A 24,870-nucleotide genomic window follows, 5' to 3' on the forward strand; every position below is an offset into this window, starting at 1 on the left:
TCGGTACACACATCTCCAATATACTCAAATGGAAACTCCACTCAGACCACACCTACAAGAAAGCCAACCAACGTTTATTCTTCCTTCGTCAGCTCAAAAAATTCAGAGTCAGACCCAACCTTCTCCTACAGTTTTACACCGCCATCATAGAAAGCATACTCACCTTTTCAATAATTGTCTGGTACGGTAATTTGGACTCACACGCAAAACAACTACAGCACATTGTCGATAAATCCTCCAAAATCATCGGTCAACCCCTCCCATCCATAGACACGTGATATCACCGATGCATCACACAAAGAGCCTTCAAAATCACCTCGGACCCCTCCCATCCTCTCCCTCACCTGTTCACTCTCATGCCCTCAGGGAGGCGCTACAGATCTCTGCCAACCAAATCAGTAAGATTCAAAAACAGTTTCATCCCCTCTGCCATAAGAACACTCAATCAAGCCATGGACTAAATATGCCGTTTGCTGTACTGTGTATGTCTAATATTTTTGTCTGTTCTGTGATGACACAGTTGATGTGAGCGTCCTTTTCAAGTGCTGTACCGAAAGCAAATTCCATCAAATTGTTTGTGTGGTCATTAATAAAGATCCTGATTCTGATTCTGAAATGTCCCGTTGTCACTTTTATTAGCAGTAAGCTGGTCGTTGTCAACATGGACATAAAAAATTGATTAAAATAAACTACATGTTTGTGGGGAAGACACTATTAAAAAATAAAGCTCCTTAAATAAAATTATAAAAATGAAATGTTATTTCCCTACGAGACTCAGCATTGAAACAGATAATTTTGTGGTCAGGAAGCCTATTAGTGTTATTGATTCATAGTCCTAATACTCCTGACTTTCTCTTGATGATTCCCTACACCCTCCAATGTCCTGTCCTCTCCAAATAAAGGCAACAAGCCCTTAAATAAATCTTTTAAAAACCTATGAAATAACAACATAAACAATAATATATATATGTTTATATATATGTTTAATAGTTGTTCTTTGTCACCAAATGTAGAGATTAATCAGCCCCTCTCCGCACTGACACCCTGAGTCTCTGCTCCATCTGTGAGCTGACTTTGCCGCCGTATTTCTAGGCTCTTTGCCTTTGTCAGTGAGTCAGCTGTTCTTTAAGCAAAACTACAGCCCTGATCCTTTCACCAACAGTCTGATCGGTCAATCTGAATACTGTTATTGAATATTATTAGCGCTGATGTCTCGTTCAGCGACAGCACAAAAAGGTGTCAGTGGACCAAGCTCCTTGGCAGAGGCGGCGCTGCGCTCACGCGCTGCGTCATTGTCCAGGAGAGGTGAACAATTTAATCTCTGGTTTCCTTTCAACAGTGGCAGGTGAGCTCACCTGGATTCGCGTACAGATAAAAACGTCACAGTACACAGCGGGAAGAGTGCAGTGTGCTTCATGTAGTGAGAATCTATCCAGAACAACTAAAGATGAAACCACAATCTAAGGCTGATGATATCACACCCTCTATGGAGGAAAGATAAATACAAGGGGGGAAAGATCCTTTCTCCTTCCTAAACCTACACCTTCAGATTATCCTTCAGGAATGTCACTGAAGGGGGGGATTCTCTTTCCCCCATGGCTGACAACTTATCAAGGAACCACGTTCGAAAAACAAGAGTTTCTCAGGCAGTAGGACTCTTAAACTACCATTTTGATGAAAGACAGCTCCCGACAGAGATAAACACCTTAAAATCTGAATCTTTCGATTGGTTGACCAAATGGTGAACCTCCTTAGACTAAATCCTGTCTTCCTGAAAGCTGTAAGAAACTCTGCACCACACCTCATAAATCTAAGGACTCTGTCTTCCTACAGAGCCGTGGCAGAAAGCAGGCGGATGTCGTAAATTCCTTGTGTTATCTCGACCACATGAAGCTGCAAGGATTGGAAGTATCAACAAAAAAACCTGTCTTAAATGTTATGTTTCCAACAGAACATGTTCATATTTGGTTGAGTCTGTTTACAAGGAACAGAATGACGTGTCATATTAATCTCCGGCATCTTCCCTTACTGAATTATGGTTTTATGATCTAATTTAGTTGTATTTCTCCAAGTTGACGAACAGAGACTGAAAATCGTCCATGGATCAACATTGCCACCTTGTGGTCAAGTTTGGTCACACCCAAATGCAGAAACATTTTCCAATGTGTAATTGTGCGTATAAACAATTAACTGTGTTTCTAATGTTTGTGTGATAGTTTATTGATAGTATTCTAGAGTTTTTATAACCATGTTGTGTTATCTCTACATAATCCGATTAACTTGATAATCTGGTGGAGAGTGGATTATTGATCTTTAGGGTTGATCTAGGATACAGACCCCTCCTCCTTCCTTTTAAAGAGAAGCCATGCTGAACACGAGTTATGTGTGGAGTTCAGTGTGGAGTTCGGTGCAGAGTTTAGTGTGCACTTCGGAGAAAGTGCTGCAGAGTGAGTTGGGTTCAGATCAGAAAGCGGTTAGGTCTGGACAGTCCAAGAAGATGCTCCTTGGGCCTCCTAGGCCCATTCTTGATCCAAGCGTTGTGCCAAGTCTAATAAACAATCAGACTTAGAATTTTTCTTATCCAGTACAAGATTTTTCCTAACCTTTTTATAGCTTCATGCTAGATTTTTGTAACGCAGAGTTTTTGTTTTTCCTTTTTATCACACAATCGACTTCACCGTGAGCCAACAGACACGTGGTGTCGATGCGTTTGAGTTTATCCGATTTTTTAATTGGACGATCAAGAGCTGTTTTTCGAACGAGAGACAATCCTTCCCAGAGTCCGTGGACAAGAGTCTGTACAGCTGTCCCTCAGCGCCCAGCTTGAACCCATCCGGGTCGGACCAGAGTTGGCACGCTGTAGCTTCGGGCGTTCAGAACTTGCCAGGCGCCTTCCTCCGGGCCCCTCCAGATGGGTCCCCTCCTCCTCGCCTTCGTCAAACGGCTGGTATGATCCAATTCATCTCTCTGGTGCTGATGTCTCCAACAGTTCCATTAAATTAGTTCAGATCTATTTTTCTTCCAAATTCACCCTCCAATTTCGACACCTCACCAACTAAGTTAGCATCCTTTCTCTTTACCATATTTAATCATGTTCTGTTGATTCATTTACATTATCTATTCATATAACCTGTGATTTATGTCTGTTATTTTGTGATTTTATAATAAATCTTCAAAAGACAGTCATAGTTCGGGAATTCATTCTATTAAGCAGAGAAATAGAGTCAATGTTATGAGAATTCATTGCTTTAGGAATGCGACTGATTTACAGTTAATGTTCTTGTTAATTAATTAAAGGTTCTGATTAATTAATAGTTGCAATATTTTATTGGTTATTAAATAACCAATCTGCGTAAGCGGTGGTGCCCTATTCTTTACGAGGTTTACTTGATAATATTAATTTATTATCAACAAATTTTTACTACATTCATAATGCATAGATACTGTCATGAATCATCAACTTAAGCTGTCAACTGTGGAGAGGACAGGAGAGCGTACCAGTACTTGCCGGTAAGCTGGAAGAAGTCCCAGGACGCCAAGGGGCAAAATTTAGAAGTGCCGGTACTGTTGCATACTGGCCCACTTAAAGCACTGCCAGAGCTTAAATTCAAGTTCATTGCACCGCGTTCCACATTATTATGCAAATGATATTTTTCTCTGATTTTCCTAAATATTAATGCAAATGACAGTCAGAATATTTTTCAAGTCATCAGCCATTAGAGCATAATTCAAATGTTTTTGAACAAACTTCATAATGACAAAAATTGTTTAAAAAATAAAAACCTCAAAATGCACTGTTCCACATTATTAAGCACAACAGCTTTTTAAAACATTTTATAGGTTGTAAAGAACTGAAAATGGTCATTTGTAGAAATTGCAGCATCAGGGGGTCATATTTACTGAAATCAAAGCTATTACTATGGTGGCCCTGAAGGTCAACAGGAAATAAATATTTCAAAAGCGCAAAATATATTTCATAAAACACAAAAACATTTCACAAAACACAAAAACATTTCACAATACACAAAAACATTTCACAAAACACAAAAACATTTCACAAAACACAAAAACATTTCACCGATCGCAAAATACATTTCACGAAACCGGAAAGGGTAGGACCATGGTGCTTGTTTGTGATTGGCTAAACCCAAGTCTGTCCGGCATCAGTCATTTATCATTTCCTGTTTACACCTTTTACCGCAATAGCTGAGCCAACGCAAAATTTCAAGTGTCTACCGGCATGGAAGAGGAACTTGAGTTGATAGCGGAATCCTTCAACAAGGGAAATACATATAGTGTGATTCTTAATATGCTCTCCTCGTATCATGACATACACATTTCAATTGGAACCCTAAAATCGCTCTTAAAGTGTCATGCCAAAAGAAGTACCCCCGGTAGGATTTGTATCCCCCTGCCGCCTTTGCCGAAGGAGCTGACTATCGACTATCAGGCGTAGATTTCGCCTCAGTGAATAAAAATGACAATAAAAGAATGTACAAAGCAGAAGATTAGTTTTGATCATCTGTTTTATTCATCATTATCATGTTTTTGTCAGTAATATCTTTTAAAATAAGATCTTTTACTAAAACGTTTACTTAAAAGATCTTATTTTTTTTCTATTTTTCTATAATTTTTTTAATACCTATTATTAGTTATTAGTTATTATTATATAATATTATATATTATTATATATATATATAATATATTCATAATTCTATTCGTTCTTGCCTTTAAACAAGCTGGCTAAACAAAATTATGATTTGCATTTGATAGATGGAAATTTATTTAAACCACTCTCAGTTGAAAACGGTTCAACAGCGCTGCGCTCATCAGTGTCACTTCTCCCTCACTTGGCATTCAAAATCAAAAGGAGGCGGGACTTCTGAGGGTAGTTTCCGGTCTGTAGCTGCTTCCTGTATCAGGACAGGATTCCTTTACATGGTTTTCACGTCTGCTTTGTGATATTTCCTTGAAAAATGGAAATATGAAGCACATGGAGCTTTTTGAAACAACTTTAAAACTTCTACCAAGAAAAGCAGGATTCATCTTTTGTAACATAGCAACAATAAGTACTGGTCAGAAGCGCTCTGGAAATGAGGTCCTGAGCTCTGCCAGTTCAAAAAGAAAAAAGCCAGCCATGGAAACACAGCCTTACTCTTCAAGTTATCTTTTAAAATTATTCTAGATTTGGTCCATAAAGAACATAAATACACAGTGAAAAGGAGAAAAGAAGCACACTACATCATAAGATGGGCAATTTCTTTTCATCCCAGTCTGTTAATAGTAGAGACAACCCACTGAATCTTCTCTGGCTGTTTTGCTCTCATGATATCAAAAAAGGATTTTCCTGTTTCTAGGAAATCTTTAATGTATGTTGGATGAACAAAGATACACACCTTAGTGACGTGACGAAAGGCAGAGCCTCAAGTAAGGCCTCACACAGACTTTGGCTGACTGTAGTTGCTCCGTTGTCCCAGTGAAGGCAGACATTTATCCTCTTGGGAATATTCTTCATGACAGACACTGCTCTTTTGAACAGCTGTCTTTTCCCCTGAACTGGAAGGTGCATCTGATTTCCATCAAGGCTGAGTAAGTCCACATTGCTCAACTGGCCTTCACTGAGGAGGACCATTTCCCACAGCTGTCGGGGCAGAGGGTCACACCTGGAATTCAAAGAATAACCAAAGACCAATCTTTCATTGATAAGAGAAAGAAAGATGTTTGAAACTGAGCAGCATGTTGACGTGTTGAACACATACCAGTGGACGTTGTTAAGGCATCCATACAGTTGTCTCATTCCTTGTTCTGATACAGAAGCATCCTCAAGGTTCAGCTGTATTTTCCTCTCCTTTGACTGAGCGACCACGTAGGCCACAGCACAACAAAGATAGGAGTCCAGAATCTCACCACTGAGATCAAGTTGGTAATCCAGTGTTTCTAGAAAGTTGGTGCATGCCTCAGGACTCTGAGACTCAAACAAGCATTGGCATAAGAACAGCACACTTTCATCAAGTCCAGTGTCCTCAGTATCAGCCTCGTCATTCATACACTGAGCAGAGAAAAATGTGCTTATCATTTCCTTGAAGAACCAATCAGAAATGTTATTTAACTCTTCAACTGGAATCAAATACTCCATCAAACTTGGGCTCTTCTTCGTCAACAATCTACACATGAAAGGGATCAGATGTTTCATGTGCTTTCCCTCCTCTGTGAGGCATTGCTGAAAAACAATCTTAATCTGATCTGGATTCTTCAAGAGCCACACTGCTGCAAAAAACTCCTGCACCGTGTAGTGGAGAAAGAAGTATGATGTTGTTGTCTCAGTGGGGGCCACCTGGACAAAAAGTGGTTTCAGGAAGGACAGGACACAGCTGTCGTCACACTGCAGGTCGGTCAAGCTCACTGTTTTTCTCTCAGTTGCATGAAAAGCAGCCTCGGCCAAAGACAGCAGCTCTGCTCTCTTCTCCTTGATGAAGGAATTGAGGTGTTTCTTGTTTGTTTTGCTGTTCAGCTGAAGACAATGACGGACAATGTTGATGTATATTTCAGTCATACTGCATGGCTGTGACGAGTCTTCTGGTGTCTCTGATAAAAAACAGGCAGCCACCATCAGCGCATACAGAGGGACATGGCAAAGAGTTAACAACTCCACGTTGCTGAAAATTTTATTCTGGTCCACACCAAGCATAGTAGAGAAGTATTTTTCAATGGTTTGCTCATTGAAGCCTTTCACTTCTACTCTGAGAAAGTCCCCAGGTAAGAACTCCTCTTCATCATCAGGTCTGCAGGTTATGATCACTTTGGCATAAGGAAGGAGGTCCCCATCTACAATTTTTCGCACCACTGAAGAGGAGAGGTCTGTGATTCCATCAAAAATGATGGTAACATTGTCAGAGTACTTCTTTATGTCCTCAGACACCTTTTCTTTGTCTTCATCTGGCTCACAGTATTCACTGAAAAGAAGTTCCTCCAAGCTAATCCCGTCTCTGATGTGGGATGTTTCTCTTATGTCAAAGTAAAACATGTAATCAAGCTCCCTGCTGTCTCTTTCTGCCCACAGTTTTAAAATCTCATGACTGAGTGCAGTCTTTCCAATCCCAGGTTTCCCAACGATGAGTATGTCTCTCTGTGTTTTTAGCAGCTCACTGGGGGATATTCCTAGGTCGTCCTCAGGGAGGTATGTTTGGAGTTTTTTGGGGCGGCTCTTTTTGCACTTTTTGTTCTTCAATTTCTTAATTTTAGATGCAGAAGCTCCTCCTTGTGTGTCTAATACAAGTGGAGTGTATGACAGATCAGGCCTGTATGTTTCTTGAAACAGACTTCTGTCTCCCATCCAGAATTTCTTTGATTTCTTTAGAGCTTTTGACTTTAACTTTTCTTGATATCTGCAGCATGATCTTGGTCCTGAAGAAAAGAAAACACACAGATTGAATAAATCACCCACAAGTCAGATACAGTCTTTTTTATTCTCACGTGCAAACAAGACCTCAAGATACTTGAACTCCTTAACTTGGGGGTGAGGACTCACACACCCCACCCCATCATCCATAAACAATGTTTGAAATCATCAAAAAGCATACATATGGTCAATTTAGATGAACTTGAGCCATAGCACTTTTCTAGTTGTCTGACTACTCAGTTATTTGTACAGCTCTGGTCACACTTCAATCAATCAATCAATCATCAATCAAACTTTATTTATATAGCACCTTTCAAACAAACTCAATTGTAGTTCAAAGTGCTTTCCAGGATTGTACAAAAGTGACTGACAAAAAGGTAAAATGGTAAAAAGGTTTAGAGACTAATGCACACAAAAGTAGTTCACTGAAATAATTAAAAAGATGAATGATAAAAAAGAGATAAAAGACAAAGCAGTAAAGGGAAGAATTTATAAAATAAGAAACATTAAAATCAGCATAAAAACAATTAACATAAAAATAAAACAATGAAAAAAAATTTAACATTCCAAATAATTCAAAGCCTATAAAACTGGACATAAAACAGATGATCATAACTAGAGTTAAATAAAATACTAAAAAAAACCTAAATTCAAGATTTGAATTTTTCCAAAGAAACAGAATAAAATAGAACAATGGTTGTAACAACCTATATAGTCATAAAAATTAAAGTACAACATAAAAGCCAGACTGAATAAGTGAGTTTTCAGCTTGTGTTTAAAAATCTCAATATTATCAGCTCCGTTAGCCAAAAGAGAAGGACCTGAAGATCTGAGGGTCCATCTCTGAGAGGTAGTCTGGGGCAAGTTCATGTAGTTCTTTAGAAACTAATAAAATAATCTTAAAATCAGTACGGAAACTAAAAGGCAACCAGTGCAAGGACTTTAAAATAGGAGCAGTATGTGCTCTCCTTCTGGTTTATTGTATTCTTTGGTAGACCAGAGAGGAGAGCATTATAGTAGTCTAGCCTGTTAGTGATAAAAGTGTGCATTAGTCTCTCAGTTTGGCTCAGAGAGAGAAATGGTCTCTGGACTTTGGCAATGTTTTCTAAATGATAAAATGCTGTTTTGTGACCCCGCACATGAGCCTTAAAATCAAAATTACAACCAACGATCACCCCCAAGGTTTGGTGCTTCTTGACATGGGTTTAGTCCTGTTTTGTGAAGTATGGGGGTCAGTTTCTCTCTCTGAGCCTTGGATCCAATAATTAAAACTTCTGCTTCGTCCTGGTTTAGCTGCAAAAAATTCTGTGACATCCAGACTTTTAAATCTAAAATACAGTTAAAAAGTGAATCTATTTCTCTGGTGTCATCAGGAGACACAACCACATGGAGCTGAGTGTCATCAGCATGGCAGTGAAAAGAGATGCCGTGTCTCCTGATGACACCACCCAGGGGTAACATGTACAAGTTAAAAAGTAATGGTCCTAAAATTGATCCTTGTGGTAGCCCACGAGTCTAAAACTACTGGGGGTTAAAATATCTAAGTTCCCTTTCTTTAAAAGAGGTTCTACTAAGGCTGTCTTAAAATCAGTAGGGAAGACACCAAGCTGTAAGGAGTGATTTACTATTGCAAAGACATCTTTAAATACTGAATTAGCTCGAGGGAACTAACCCCTTCACACGCCTTCACGAGTTCTTACACTGAAGGCAGAGGCTGCTGTCTTAAGTGTCTGTCAGTGTTAGCTGATGCCAGTCATGCTAATTAAAACACGTTAACCTGCCACTGATGCAGCTGCATGAGAAATCTGTGGTCCAGCGCAGAGCCGTCACTAGGATTGAAAGACAGGGGGGCTTAGCCCCTAGGATTTTAGGTAATGCTTGGCATATGGTGCGCACCAATTTTTTTTTCTGCATACCTTAAAATGCTCAATTAATTCATTTATTATTAGTTGTAGAAAATTTATTAGGACCTATGATCGGGCTCACTCTCTTTTCCTTGGTCTGTTTTTTCCTGAACCTTGACAAGGTCTTCCTTTTTTCTAATAACAGCCTGAGTGAGTTTATGAGATGGTATTTAAAGGTCTATATGCTGGAGCGAGTTCATGGAAAAGATGTTGGAAAACATATCCATTAATGCATTTAGTAAAATATAATTGTGGTGTATAATATCTATAAATGTTTGGTTTAATAAATCCTCTCATTCTTCTTTCAGGCTGTTCATGCTTTCAAATAAAACTAGCTTATTTCTGCCTGCCACTGATATTTTTCTGTGTCTGAAGACAGTCTATACCAGGGGAACTCAACCTTATTCTACCCAAGAGCCATGATGTCTTAAAAATACTTTAGCCAGAGCCACATTCCAAAACAGGGAAGGTAAGAAGATCTATAGATCAGCTGATCCATAGATGAAATTAATGAAACAGTAAATTTTTGGATCATTCTGTAATTAAATGGGTTGCAATAGGCCACATAAAAATGTATAGTGTTAGAGGAAAGGATATGTTACTGATAATGAGCATATATTTTTTATTCATGCAAGTTCCACCTGTTGTAATGACTTGTTAAAATATTAGTTTGAGCTCTGAGATGTTTTTTAAAGAGTTGATGAATTATGGTTGGCCATTTGGGAACATTTGGGACATTAACTGTAGTTCTGTGGCTCCGTTTAACTTAAAAGGCATGTTCTCTATTTTTTCACTCATTTTCGATGCTTTTAGCCAAAGGAGGAGGGTTCTTAAATTGGTCTTTGCCCTGGGCCTCAAAATAACTAAAACCAGCCTTGCCTCACACCTGCAGCTCTCTACATTGTTGCACCCCGCCTCATTCTGTCCTGTTCTTTTGACAGTATTTGTTATCAGCAATACATTAAAGATCAAGTAAAACTTCCATGTTTGGACAAGTTTAACGTGATATTACATTCTCTCAACTAGGGATGTAACGATATGAAAATTTCATATAATGGTTATTGTGACCAAAATTATCACGGTTATCATTATTATTGCGGTATTGTTTAAATGTGCTCAAAATGTTAGAAAAGTACTTGTACACATACTGAATCTAAGAAAAACTGGTACAGAAAGAACTATTTTGCTGTTTCATGTACCTTAAATAGAAATCAAATGTGCATGTAAAAGCAACACTTCCACTTTAACAAAGTAATGTGGCAGAAACATTGAAATACCATAAATAAATAAAAATAAATGTGCATTAAAGATGTATATAAAGGGTATATATTTTGCTATATCCTGATACACGATATATATCGCAATATTTTGAAATGGCCTCTCAGCAGCTGTATTTATTTCAGCCCCAAATGGTACGAGTTTGGTGACTGAAATCGACTGTTCTATTGGATTTTTTTTTAAAACTGTTTGCAGAAAGTAAAAAATCAATATAAAGTCAAATTTAGCAGTTTTATTTTGAAAAGGACTTCAATCTTTTACTAATAAATCAAAAATACATAAATCATGAAATACTAGGTCTTTTACAGTGTATGGACAGTCCTGAAATTTTTTCTGTGTTATGTTTACTATTGCTGATTATAAAATGATTATTTTCCTCATTAAGGGTGAAGCAAACCTACACAAAACTCACCAATTATACATGAAGACCAAAACCCTGCAGTCTAGTCCTCCATTCAGGCTCACAGCTGTGATTATATTAGTCCGTCATCTGTGCTGATGGACGCTGGACCAGTTTCTGACAAGTTTATAACATGAGAGCGTCTTTAGACCTTATTCAAGAAGCTCTCCTGTGTGATCATGGGGGAAAAAGCTCGTCTGGAGGCAGCAACATTTTAACTCTTTGTTGTCGGTGTTTTGAACTGTTAGACTGAGATAAGTCTCTGTTATTGTGGAGATGTGGATCACATTTGTCCATTTTTCAGCAAAATGTTCGCACCCATGCAAATCTTGTATTCTGGGTTAAATGTCTTTATGAGATTTTTAAATCCTGGCTTTTCAACAACACTAGGCTCACGTCTTCAGTGACGTGTTGTGTTACTGCCGCCGTTATCTCGGAGTCATCTTGCGGAGTATTTGAACAAATACCGCGTGAGTTAGACCTCTCCCTTTTCAAAGCTGAATGACTGCTCAACGCTGCAGATCCTGCGCTGTTTTTGTCTCTAAAGTCAGCTAACTCCCCGCTAACTAGCCATGCTGTTATGTTTACCTTCCTCTCCCTTGCTCCTCGCCGCTGATGCGCATGTGCAGAGGAGTTTTCTGGATGGGCGCAGGTGCAGGAGAGAGAATGAGCTCTCTACTGTGAGACACGCGTTCAGGGACAATGGGAGAAGCGAAACTGTGGCGAGAACTGCCACAGAGCGCTGCGGCATCTCCGGGAATTGAGCAGTACACCGTGAGTTTTCAAAGTGCGGTAATCAAACACGGTTTTAACAATAATTAAAATTTGAAATGGTATTACTAACCGTCTTGAATTTTACCACGGTTTATAGTGATACCGGTCATCATTACATGTCTAATCTCAACATGTGATTTGTGTGTGTGACAGTCCCTGACGACGCATATCGCAGTGATCATCATAAAATACCAGTGTGGGAGAGCATGGGCAGAAAGCAACTAAAGAATGAGGGCAGACGAAGCTGCAGTCTGAACACAGTACAGCACACCTGAATCAATGATCTTACTGAGAGACGCAGCACCTGCGGACTTCCTCTGCTCTCTCTTACCCACTTTCCTCCATCACGCACACCCGACGATAATAAAACACGGATTAAAAGTGAATAAAAGTTTTTATTTAGATTTGGCACTAAAGAGCCACTGACGACTGGGGAGCCATGGTCTGAGTATCTCTGCTCTATAATCTAAGCAGTGAGTAACGTAACGCTGTGGTGCATTCCTAAATCAATTTTGTCTCTGTTTTTACTGTAATTATTGTTAGGGGGGCTGAGGAACATTTTGAGGTAGCTTCAGCTCCCCAAAAACGGCAAAATGACGTCCCTGGTCCAGTGTCTAGTGTAAGGACATATCAGCATTTGGCTGTAGGAGCTGGGGATGGATGACTGACTCTTCCACTAGTCCACAGCCACTATGTGATTTCTGACTTCATTTTGTTTTTGTACAGAAGTTAAAAAGGAAACAAAAGAGCAAAGATGCTTAAAAATGTAGATAAATGTCCTCAACACAAATTCAGAATGACAGTATTTGTGAAAATACTGGCAGTCTGAACAGTGAAAAAGGAAAACAAACAAAAAAAACACAGACAAGCTTTTTTTACTTTGAAAAGCACAACGGAAGTGTAAACCTGCTTTACATTATGGCTGCAAACTGAATGCATTAAATCTGCCTCAACAACTATTCGTACCTCTCACAGCTTGAAGCGTTATTCTCTCCAGAGAAAACTACGCTCACATTTACATTCATGACTTGAGAAATAAACTGTTCACCACATGAGTGCCTGCTGACACCAAACAGCCCATCATTCTCAGCTACTCTTGATGCCAACCTGTCATTGTTTTGAGTAAAAGCCCCTGACAGCAGAGATTTACATGCTGTCCCTTTAAATTTGTTACAACTGGAAATTAAAAAATATATACATCATTTAATAACAATCAAATTTCTGCTTCACAATACCTTGTGAGTAGTAATTTTCCGTCTGTTCGGACTTGAAAGAAAAGCCGCTGATCCATTTCTGCAGGTCAAACTCTTCATCCTCAGTAGAAGCGTCAGGCTTTTTCTTAGTGGGAGATGATAACCTTCCAGAGTTCCTCTTACACATCGAGGCAATGGTCTTCAGGAACTTATAGCAGGCCTTTTCCCCTTTGTCTGTGATTTTCCTCAGTAGCGTTCTTCGTTCCTCATATTCATTTTTCTCCTTCTGTACTACACTGACCTCTTCTTTAGTGAAAACTCCATGTACATTCAGGTTATCTAAAATCACATCAAGGTCCTTTAATTCGTTCACGAGTTTGAGCCAGGCGTCTTTGACGTACTTCACGGCAGACTGTGTTGGATCCTCCATTTTTCCTCACTTCTGCATACAGAACCACCGTCAATGATCTGAAAAACAAAAAAACAGCATAAATGAAAAATATAAAGACAAAGAACCAGGCACTCTCACATTCACACCTACAGCCTACATATTATCAGTTCTCATGCAAATTTATTTCAAAGACATTGCTTATATAATGGATATTTAAACTGACCATTTCAAACTTGTTATTGATCTGTCCAGAGCTGGGCATATAACAGTTCATCTGTTAATTAAAAGCATTAAGTTAATATTAATTTACAATGTGGACTAGGGATGGGTAAAACCACTGATTGCCTTAATAAGTTTTATTCAGATTCACAAGGTCCCAATTTGATTCAAAGACAATTCTATATTATTTTTTATTGATTCATGTAGAGGACTGCACAGTGGAGAAGGGGTTAGCACCGTTGCTTCATAGCAAGAAGGTCCCTGGTTCATTTCCCAGTAAGGGCCTTTCTGTGTGGAGTTTGCATGTTCTCCCCTGGCATACGTGGGTTCTCTCTGGATCCTTCTTCTTCCCACCACCAAAAACATGCTAGTTAGTTTAATTGAACACTCTAAATTGGCTGTAGGTGTGAATGTGAGAGTGCCTGGTTCTTTGTCTTTATATGTCAGCCCTGCGATTGACTGGCGTCCAGTCCAGGGTGTACCCCGCCTCTCACCCAATGACAGCTGGGAGAGGCTCCAGCCCCCACACACAACCCCCAGTGGGATAAGTGGTATAGAAAAAGGATAAAAATATTTCAGTTGTAATATTTGATAAACCAGGATTAGCAGCCATACTAGTAGATAGAGATGGGCAATACTGATGTTTTCTAATTTGATATGATACCAATACTTTGTGATGTAATTTTATTGATACTAACACTGATACCAATACTTTTGAAGAAACAATAAGATATTGGACTCACAAACTTTCTAAAGGTACACATTTCAGGCAAATTAAAAGACGTATACAGGTCATTCAGAAATTCATTTAGAGATTCATTTAGGGAGAAACTTCAATGAAATTAAAATGTTTGTGCAAGCAGATAAAAATTAAGATAAACAAAATATAATCATAGCACAAACTTGCACAAACTTAAAATATCTACAACATAAAAATGCCCAATTTCTTTTCTTTCTTTAAATCCAGAAAGAAGTGCTACATTAGCCACTTACAGCCACTAGTTTCAAGCAAAAATGTAAGAAATAAAAGTCATCAAAGATTTTTTTTTTTTTTTTTTTTTTAAAGATTTATTTTTGGCCTTTTTGCCTCCATTTGATAGGACAGTGGACAGAGTCGGAAACAGGGGAGAGAGCGGGGAGAGACATGCAGGAAGTAGTGCCACGGGCCGGATTCGAACCCGGCTTGCCTGCGTATATGGCATGCGCTTTAACCACTCGACTACCGGTGCGCCAAAGTCATCAAAGATTTTTATAGAAATATTTATCCTGTTATGTTTCTACAACTCGATCTTCATACATTTTATGGTATTGGTATGTGGTCTCATTAATTTCTTATGTTACAATTTAGAAATTTACTTTGGGACCACACTGAGTGAGAGAGACAGCCGTGTTCACATCACAGACTGTAAACTGAATATAAATGCACTGAGTTACTGAAATCTGTTACTCATTTATGATTGGTCCCCAAAGTCAAATGGTATGACAAGATCGGCATGTCTGATTGGTCTTCAAAGTCACGTGACACAGACAAGCAGTAAAACAGTCTTGAGGAGAGCGAGGCAGGGAGGCACTCGGCAGAGAAATGGTGGTGAGAAGTATTTTATAGTACTCATTTGGTATCAATTAGGGCTGTCAATAGATTAAAATTTTTAATCGTGATTAATCTCACAAATTCCATAGTTAACTCGCGATTAATCGCAAATTAATCGGACTTTTTTGTCTGTTCTAAATGTACCTCACAGTACTATTTTTCAAGATTTAAATACCCTTATCAACACAAGTGGACAAAAATGCTTTCTTTATGCAAATGTTTTTTCATGTCAACAACCCAAAACAACAACAGATAAAGTCCAGAAAATTCTCTAGTCTGAGCTCAAAGATACTGAACGCTGCAAAAATATGCTGAGAGCATAACATGGTAAACTCAAGCCACAACAGATGGAGATACTGACCTTAATGTAACATTACTGAATAATACCACAATGTAGAGTCAAACTTTAGACTTCTAGAAGTTAACTCCTCTGTTCTCAGCAGCTGAACACCAAACATCAGATCTCATCATCACACATTGACATAAAGAAGTCAAGTCTCTGCTGAGAGCTCAGTAGTAAGGCACAGACACATCTAATGGTGTTTCACTGTTCTGATGTGAGTAAGGTGGACACATCTGCCCTGCTCAAAAGAAAAAGCAAGTAATTACTTAAAAAATGTGTCCGCTATTATCTATCAGATTTTTACTTTCAAATTAAAAAATGTAGTCCAATTGTAAAATAAATGCTGACAGTACGAAATGACTGTCATTAGTCCAGTAGATTTACTTGAATGATGTCAATAAAAACACATGTGAAGCCTCTTTTTAAAACTCATGAACACACAAAGTAAAAGAAGTCTCAGTGGAGAACATTTAAGGTGTACTAAGAGCACTTAACCATCTCTTCATTCTTCAGATCATAGAAGAGCTACAGATTTAATCTAAAACCATTTTTTTCTTCCTAAATAAAGGAGACCCACAGTCTAATAATGCTTTCAGCTTATATTATGATACTCTACGGAGCTCATTCACTAACCTCTGCTCTCCTGTCACACACCAGCCTCTGCTGCTCTGTCTCCTCCTCCTCCTCATTATACAGCTGCACATTCACCATGCATCAGACAATCTCCTATAGGGACTGCAGAGTCGTTGACAGTTTTGCAGCATCTTGATTGACTGTTATTCAAATTTGGCATTTATTTACAGTTCCAGTCGATCGTTTCAGTAAGTTTAGTTTTTTTCTGAATACTTTTACTTTCAAGCAGGAGCTGCGTGGGGATGAGAGCGGCGGGTAAACGGACCTTTAGGAGACGTGATCAGACCAGTCAACAGTCATTAGCGCAGCTGCGGTGGCGGTTCATGGCAGATATAATAGTCTAAATAAATGAATAAATCATACTGGCCCAAAAGTGCGTCGGCACATTGGGAAATGCCCAGTATGCCAGATAGCGAATCCATCTCTGCAGAGTGTCTCCATTGTAAACAAATCCAGCATGGCGAGGGGGGCGGCTCTCTGCATTAGCAGTGTGCATGGCTAGTGAGTGGTGTGGGCTATATAAGACTCTACGAACTTCCTGTAACTCCGTTCATGTCGACAGTAGGAGAAAATAACTTCAGTCTTATCTGACATGATCTGAAAGCTGAACCTGTCATTCAAAAGTCTCTGTCCTTTATCCATTTCTGCTCGCTTGTACCGCATCACGACGGCGCCACTTCCTGGTCTGGTAAACTATCGGATGGGTCGAGGGTCATACAGAACACGCATGCGTTAATCGTGCGACAAAAAAATTGGCGGCGTTAAAAGTAATTTGAGTTAACGCGATATTAACGCGTTAACTTTGACAGCCCTTGTATCAATACTTTGCTGAGAGATCGATACCAAAAGAGTACTTTGTAAATATCCATACTGTAGTATCGATACTCACACCACTACTAGGAGATTGATGCAGAGGACTGACAGTTGCTGATAACTGTTTCTGAATGGCATAAAAATGTTTTTCTTTGGAAAACAAAGAAATATGCCAGTGATCCCAAACTTCTGAGCAGTAGTGTGTATCAGTCAAATAGAAACGTTATTGCCACAGACATAAAAGGCAAATAGGTCAGAGTTCATCATCAAACAGTCTGAATTTAATATGTTATAGAAGCAGTTTTATCCCTGAAAGTGTGTTCTGCTGGTCCAGAGATGGCGTCAAAAAGTCATATCTTTACAGTCGATCAACTGTAACAAAATCTAACACTCATGCATAGAGTATGTTAAAATGATGAAGTGTGCCTTTACTTTAATAAAAAAATGTAAAAAAAAAAAAAAAAAAAAAACACATAAAAACAAAAAAAACAAAAAAACAAAAAATACAATATAAGAAATAAAGTGTTGGCACCCAAAGTTTTCTGGGAGAGGATCTCTAAACCCCAAATAATGCATAATCTAATTATAATTAGATGAACCATTTAACTTCATTTCCTTTTATATTTAATACATTTAAATTGCCATCAGAACATTATTGCATTTTGTGAAATATATTTTCTTTAGCGAACCAGTTAATGACTATTCTTCAGAATAGGGACCCATCTTCTTTTTTCATTTGTCTAGCAGTATTGCTTTTGGAAAAAAAAACAAAAGTGACTGAATAACAAAATGCAATATTTCTTATCAGAGCACTGGATTAATCAGCAGAAGAATCGCCAAAGTACTTGATTAAAAAAAGAATCAATTGCTGCAGCTCCAATTTATAATCATCATCTCAATATTCATCAAAATAATAGTGACTATCATTTTGGGAAAAATGGTGCAGCCCTACACTAAAAGTCCTCTTGCATTAAGGTAACCTATTTCTACTTCCACAAAAATTGACACAGAAAGCAAAAGAAGTCAAAATCATTTGCTTGAACTGAACCATACAAAGATGGTTGTTTTTTTTTGTTTTATTTTTTGTTCTAGAGAGATACTCACATAGAGGCATTCAAATGTTTTATGAAGAAAAGTTCCATCTGCTGTTTGGTGCCATCTGAGGGTGTTTGTCCTGAGTACAAGAGAAACAAAACAGTTTTCCAAGCAGTCAGGAGTGGAAGAAATGTCTTACAAATGTCTGCTTATTAGACTTTATAGCAAATGTTACTTATCACAAATCTACCAGGTGATGGAACCACAAGTGGCTAAATGCTAACACACTTCTACAGTTTTAGTACTCTACAGCCCTCTATAGGTGCTTTACAAACTAAAGTTCAAGGACTTTTTAGCCCCTGGCTGATGAACGCTGACAAGTGAGCTACTATCATTATCTGTGCTAAACTACAGTTAATGTGGAGGAGATTTAGCTGTTGCTGTTTTGATTGTGCTTTATTGCATTTATAATACTTTCACTGAAGCAACAGTGGAAAAGACACAAACTAGTCACAAAGCATAATTACCTGAAATGCATGACTTATCAGTTATCTAGCAGGAAGAATCCCATTCATACTATCAGACAATTAAACATATCGGCATATCAGCATATGAGCTTTAGGCAAAAATCCAATACTGTGCAACATGCAGCCCTAAAATAATGTAGAGATGCACTGATTGTAAAAATCAGCGCCACAAAACAATACAGATGGCAATGTTTGTTTGTTTTTCATTACTTTTTTTGATGTAAGATTCCAACAATGCCAAAGTTTTCTCTCACATGTGATAGATAAATTGAACGAAGGTTGAAAATGTTTGAAAAAAAAAAAAAATCAAATAGTGATTATTTGGAGTCATACTGCAAATTCAATAAGAAAAGTTGTATTGTAGTATTCATGTCACTGTCATTACGATTAATAGAAACATATGAAAATGAGGACAGCAGGATTCTTAATAAACTATTTTAAAATACACTTGAATGATTGCATGATTTGTCCATGTAGAGAACATTTCAGTTGCAATTAAAAAAAGTTGTGAAACCAGTAATTTGACACACAATTGAAGTGAAAGAAATATTACATCTTCTGTGATTTGAAAATGTCAGCAGGCAATGATCTAAATTTTGATTAACTGCCCTGCCTTAAATACTCAGCGCTAGACTGTCAGGCTCATATCTCTGGTGCAAACTGTGAAACTGTAAAATGTGTAGCTGTTCTCCATGACCCCCTAATTAATGTATAATAAAGGACTTATTCTGATTAAACACTAACTTCAGTTAACCTACCCAGAGCCGGCCCGGCTTATTTACGCAACGTTCTTGAATGCACCACACAACAGTCAAACAGCGTCTCTGCAGGAGAAGTGTTACAGGCATGCTAAACACGAACTAGAGTCCCGTAAAACTCGCTTTTCTTAAGTTTCTGTTACCAAATGACTCCACACACAGTTTAGTCTCTTCTTAGTGGGAAGCTGAGCTGTGTAGGGTCTAACTGTTTCAGTATGGACCGGGAGAAAGGACATAAAGAGGATAAAAGTTAGCAGGCTCGTCATCATGCCCCCCTGCACACAGACAGCAGACCACAGGGATTCATAAATACGATCACAGATAAGACACGGTTTAATGAATTTACCCAGATTAACATAATTCCAGAGTAATGACGTGACTTTGTAGATCTGTAAACTGTTATTTTTGCATTTAATGAAGAAAACTAAGCTTGCATCAAGTCATAATATCTGACTATAGGAGGGGATTTCATGTTAATACTGATCATTAAAGGGCTGTAAAATAAATGTTTATTATATAAAACTAGCTGACTGTTACTGTAATAGGGTTTATGGTTGAGGTTAAAAGCATGTAAAATAAATGGACTACTAGCCTTCTGTGTTGTTTTATGGCTCGAAATCCTTCTAAAATGTGATGTTGATTCAGAAAGAGGAGGATGTGTTTTAAAGGGAGGGTGTAGACATCAGCAGGTTTATTTCTGACAGAGGTGGAGAAAGTACTAGAATATTGTACTGAAGTAAAAGTAAACTTACTCTGGATAAAATATACTTCAGTAGAAGTCAAAGTAGTAATCTGTACATCTACTCAAGTAAAAGTCAAAAGTAAGTCATTTTAAATTTACTCAAAGTACTGAGTAGCTATTTTTGATACCCGAGGAGGTTTTACAGTAAAATAGGATCTTTTCTTAATGTGAAACAACTACAAGAGAATATGAATCTATAACCAGGTTGTTGTTATAAAGTGAGACTTAACCTAAAGTCAAATTTAACAGCTGTTTTAGGATGAAATGTGAAACCATTCTCTCACTACTGACCGTCATGTGAAAGTTAAACTGCAGGACATATTCTTGTTGGCTGAAAGCTTGAATCTCCTCATTTTGGCTTTTAGTGTTGTTTTTTTTACTCACTACTTAATGCCTTTTAAAATGTAGTGAGGTACAATACTTCCCTCAAAATGTATTTAAGTAAAAGTAAAAGTAGTGATTTTGAAAAGTACTCAAAAAAGTACAAGTACATAAAAATGCTACTCTATTACAATAACTTGAGTAAATGTAATTAGTTACTTTCCACCCCTTTATTTCTGTGCTTTTTGTACATAAATGTAAGTTATTACCATTAACATGTAAAAAAGATTAATTTTATTTTTTTAGTTTGGATGCTGCTGATGAGGCGGGTCTCCAAAAAAATGACTGACAGGTAAGAAAAAGAGAAAGAAGTCCATCTCCTTCACAAATGTCCACTCCTACAGACTTCAGGACCTTAAGAGGCACCAAAACAGCCATCTCCTAACAGACAGTCCAGAAAGGAGAGGGGAGACAGGAAACTTTCTTCATCTGTGCGCAGAAAGGTAAAACCCAGAACATCCCAGCAGAGACAGAGGAGTGGAGGACTTCCTGATCTCCCAGAGACAATCACAGTCCTCTCCAGATCCACAACAGTCCAGCTGACAGCTCAGTTTACTGCATGCATGCCAGTGGGCCCAGAGTGAGAATCTAATAGTCACTACCATTATGTACAGGAATGATCATCAGTGGACTAAAGAGACAGTTCATACACACTGGTCATATACACGAGTCTAGTTTAACTCACTGAATGAATCAACTGAGACAAGTCACTTCAGGTTTAACTAAAGTAATGAACGTGAATTTCTATCAATAAAATGAAATAAAATGAACAAATTCTTAAGTTCTGTTACCTCATTTTTTTCTCCACTGGGGTTTAGATTAGTTGTGTATGTGCAGATTATCTAGCATTGACTGCATCAGTAACAGTGATCAGCGGTTGGGGGGCCCCCAGTCAAAGTTTGCTTAGGGCCCCAAGTAAGCTTGGGCCGGCCCTGAACCTACCTATAAATATTAGGCTTCATTTTTACCAGCTTTGTTCTGCTAAATGAAACTTATAGTGTAAGTTCAGTCAGGAAGACCATATTCTCCATGCGGGTTTAGTGGCTTATGACCGCACTATTTCATGCACTCCCTCCTCTGCTCTCTGTCACATCATAATCAGCTGTTCACATCCTATCCAGCAGCACTGCTCCACTTCCTCACTGTTGGCCTATCAAATCTCTGCTGCCCCTTTTAAATCTGGCTTTCTCCTCCATCAGTTCATTCATGGCATGGTTCCGAGCGACCCTCTACCTCCCCATCACCGCCAAGTCTACAAGCCCATCAACTATGGACTAAGATGACTTCTTCAGCCATCACCACCACCGCCAGTGTCTGGACTCCAAGGGGGGATAGGACTTTCCTACCTCAGGGCAGACACCCTTCAATCACGCTATGTCCTTGTGGAGTTAAAGCGCCAAAGAGACTCTGACAATAATTCAATATCACACCTATGTTAATAAATATTATTCATTATCTCACATGTTAAATAAAATGTTATCTTTAAATCAGTCACTGGTCTCTCCTGGTTGAAATGCTGCTAGGCTAAATATTACACACCATGCTGTGAAGTTAACAAAAACATGATAACATTTTAAATTTTATAAGTGTTCCTTCAAATACAACTTAGAAAATGCTTTTAGAGCAAATCAAAAATGAAATAAAGCATTAAGATTTGAAATGTAAAAACAAGAGTACTGATTTTTGATTTTTCATTTCATGTCTCTAAAAAATTTCTATCAATTTTTATATATAAATATTAGCATTTTAGCACAATAGCTTCCAGGTCATGTGATCAATTGACTCAAAATCAGTTTGGGATCAAAGTACTTCACTGCCTGCATGAGATACGCCTCTTGTTTTTACATTTCAAATCTCTACATATTACTTATCATTTTTTCTATATAAATATTAGCATTTTAGCTCAAATGGTTGCATTAAATATGCCGTCTTTTTATTACAATTTCAAACATTCATTCTTTTTCTTTATGAAAACATTTGTATTTAAGCTGAATATATATTAGGTCATGTGATTTTATATATCAAAATCAATGTCCGAACATATTGATACGTCTCTTTTTATTGCCTTTGGATGCAGTATCTGCGCTTTAAATATCTCAGATTTTTGTTTTGAAACAGGAAGTCGATACACGCTGTAGCTGTACACTGTGAGTTTAATGTAAAGTCTGCAATACAGGTGCACTCGAAATGTTGGAGGGGCTAGCTCGGAGTCGGACTGGGTGGTACAGAAGAGTTTCCCCCGGAGAAAATGTCTGTCAAATATCCAACTTAAAACTAACTTCACCGCGGCAGCCAAACCCCCGATTTGGAAACTTTAGTGTATCATTAACGAGGGGCGACGCAGTTTCTCATTCAGAGACATAATAAACGTATATATTAACCAATAATATATATAATACCTATATAATATAATAATATACTACTACTAGTACTACTACTAATAATAATAATATAGCTAATACCAATATATTATGTGTCTATGTTCTCACCTACCAAGCAGCATCCTTATCACGTTAGCATAAGCTGTTACATCAGATTAAAACGGGTTAATTTGAATTCACAAACTTTAAAACTGACGGAGAATAAGCCAGACAACATATCAAACTGAGAACACCAGCTTGGCTGCATTTAAATCGTGACTAACAACTTTTGGAAACATTTATAAGCCGAGAGTGGCTGGGGACGGTTACAAGTCCTCACATGCATATGATGCGCGCGCACACACTTACGTCATGCTGGAATTTCCCTTTGAAGAGTTTACCGAATGTAAAACCGTTGATCAAAATCACTCAATACGCCTAGTTTGCGCCAAGTGGGAAAGAGGCCTGTTATTTCAACTTGATGGTAACTAGTGCTCTCCTCTGAATATCTTTACATAAACTAAAGAGGTAAGAGGTAAGAGACGTGCGTTTGTGTAATCCTTTAAGGTGCCTCATCGTTAGTTTAAGGAACCAAACCCACTTCTCTCCTCTACATCTACTGTTTTGACGGCTTCGACTTACCAGAACGGCAGTGTCCACCATTTCCAAACATATCTCCGACAGTGTTTTATCATCTTTGTTTGGAGGGTTTGGTTTCAGAGACAGAGAAGAACTAACCGTCCGTCCTGCCAGCTCAACCAGTCTCACAGTTCATACTTTCACTTTCTTTGGACACGTAACATCCTGTTTACTCAACCAGACTATTACGACAAATGAAAATGCCGAATCCCAACAGAATAAGTATAATCAGACCTATCATCCTAATTCACCTTAATTCTTACTTTGCTCCATTTACATAGAAGAAACATGCGGATAAACGATATATTTATGAGTACTTCCTATGGTCCTCTCTGCAGGAGTCAGTGTTAAAAATATATTCCACTAGATGGCGTAGTCTCACTGTTTCTTCACTGCAGCCTAAGTGACATTGATGACAATGAATAAACAAGAAAGAAATCCAAGTCACTCTTTAAACTAGGCTATTAAATGCCTTCACAACATTGGTTTTTGACCTTAAAGACACACTTAAACTCACTGTAGCATTAGGATTTCATCTGCGAGTCAAACAAACAGATTGATTGGAGATGTGTTGTTGTTGTTGTTGTTGTTTTTGTTGTTGTTATTGTTGTGCAGATGTCTGCTATGTCATCAAGCAGTGAAAGTTGTTTCTCAGATACTTGCTAGTTGACTTACTTTAGGATTACTTATGATTAATTTATTAAGTTTAATGTGTATTTATAGGCATCTAATTAGAAGTGTGCAACTGCTTTATAAATAACAATAGTTATTGATTAAATGACTGGTATTGTTGATTGTTTTATTTAAAAGAACCATAATATCACAAATTGAAGAACGTGTTATGTAAATTATGCTATTTGACCGTTAGGTTTGCCCACAGAAAAAAACTTTAGCTTAAGACCATAAATAATTTATTATGAGAGGTTATGACTGTGGCCTGTTTTTCTACTGAAGTGTAACAGATTGTGGCATGTTCATGATGTCTTGCATCTCTTAGTAGGGGCCCACATCCCGGGTCAGGAACCAAGCAGGCTGCTTGGGTGTTTATCAGCTCAGCTTCCCTTTGAATGTCTTGTCAATCTGAATGAACAGCATCATCAGCATTCAGTAGAAGGAGGCTGTGAAGTGTTTTATTGAAGGAGCTTCATATAGTATTATACACAGAAGTTGTCTGTATGACACTGCCCTCTAGTGGTCATGATAAAACTCAAAAGGACTAAAGTCATGAATCTCAGTTTTAATGCTTCACTGACAGTGGTGATTTATAAGACAAACAAAAACAATGTTAAAGTGAAAATCTCTGTTTGATCTCAATAACAAGAACTTTAAGTTGATTAATAATCAAAGGGTCCACCCACACATCTCTCTGCCCAGCAACAGTACTATCAGTATAATACTATCAGTATTATACTATCAGTATAAATAAAAAATCCTATGTTTGCCAAAATATGTGTTTTTTCTGAAAACCTTAAAATATGACAACTGTGCTG

At 38.0% G+C, this 24,870-nt stretch overlaps 1 protein-coding gene across 6 annotated transcripts in view; it reads right to left on the reverse strand.

Moving 5' to 3' along the window:
* Window positions 1-23,517, reverse strand: part of LOC121520634 — a 64,258-nt gene extending 40,741 nt beyond the window's left edge. For 5 of the 6 annotated variants that reach the window (XM_041804187.1, XM_041804186.1, XM_041804188.1 and 2 more), the window contains exons 1-5: window positions 23,384-23,517; window positions 18,043-18,112; window positions 12,991-13,416; window positions 5,760-7,404; window positions 5,397-5,663 (exon numbers count right to left, since the gene is read on the reverse strand). In XM_041804187.1, the coding sequence (XP_041660121.1) occupies window positions 5,397-5,663; window positions 5,760-7,404; window positions 12,991-13,378 (2,300 nt within the window). In that variant the 5' untranslated portion in view covers window positions 13,379-13,416; window positions 18,043-18,112; window positions 23,384-23,517. The remainder of the gene's footprint in view (window positions 1-5,396; window positions 5,664-5,759; window positions 7,405-12,990; window positions 13,417-18,042; window positions 18,113-23,383) is intronic. The other variant, XM_041804183.1, reaches the window with a different exon arrangement.
* Between the last annotated feature and the right edge of the window lie 1,353 nt (window positions 23,518-24,870).

The sequence above is a fragment of the Cheilinus undulatus genome, linkage group 13 (assembly GCF_018320785.1).
Source record: "Cheilinus undulatus linkage group 13, ASM1832078v1, whole genome shotgun sequence".
In the NCBI taxonomy this organism is placed as follows: domain Eukaryota; kingdom Metazoa; phylum Chordata; class Actinopteri; order Labriformes; family Labridae; genus Cheilinus; species Cheilinus undulatus.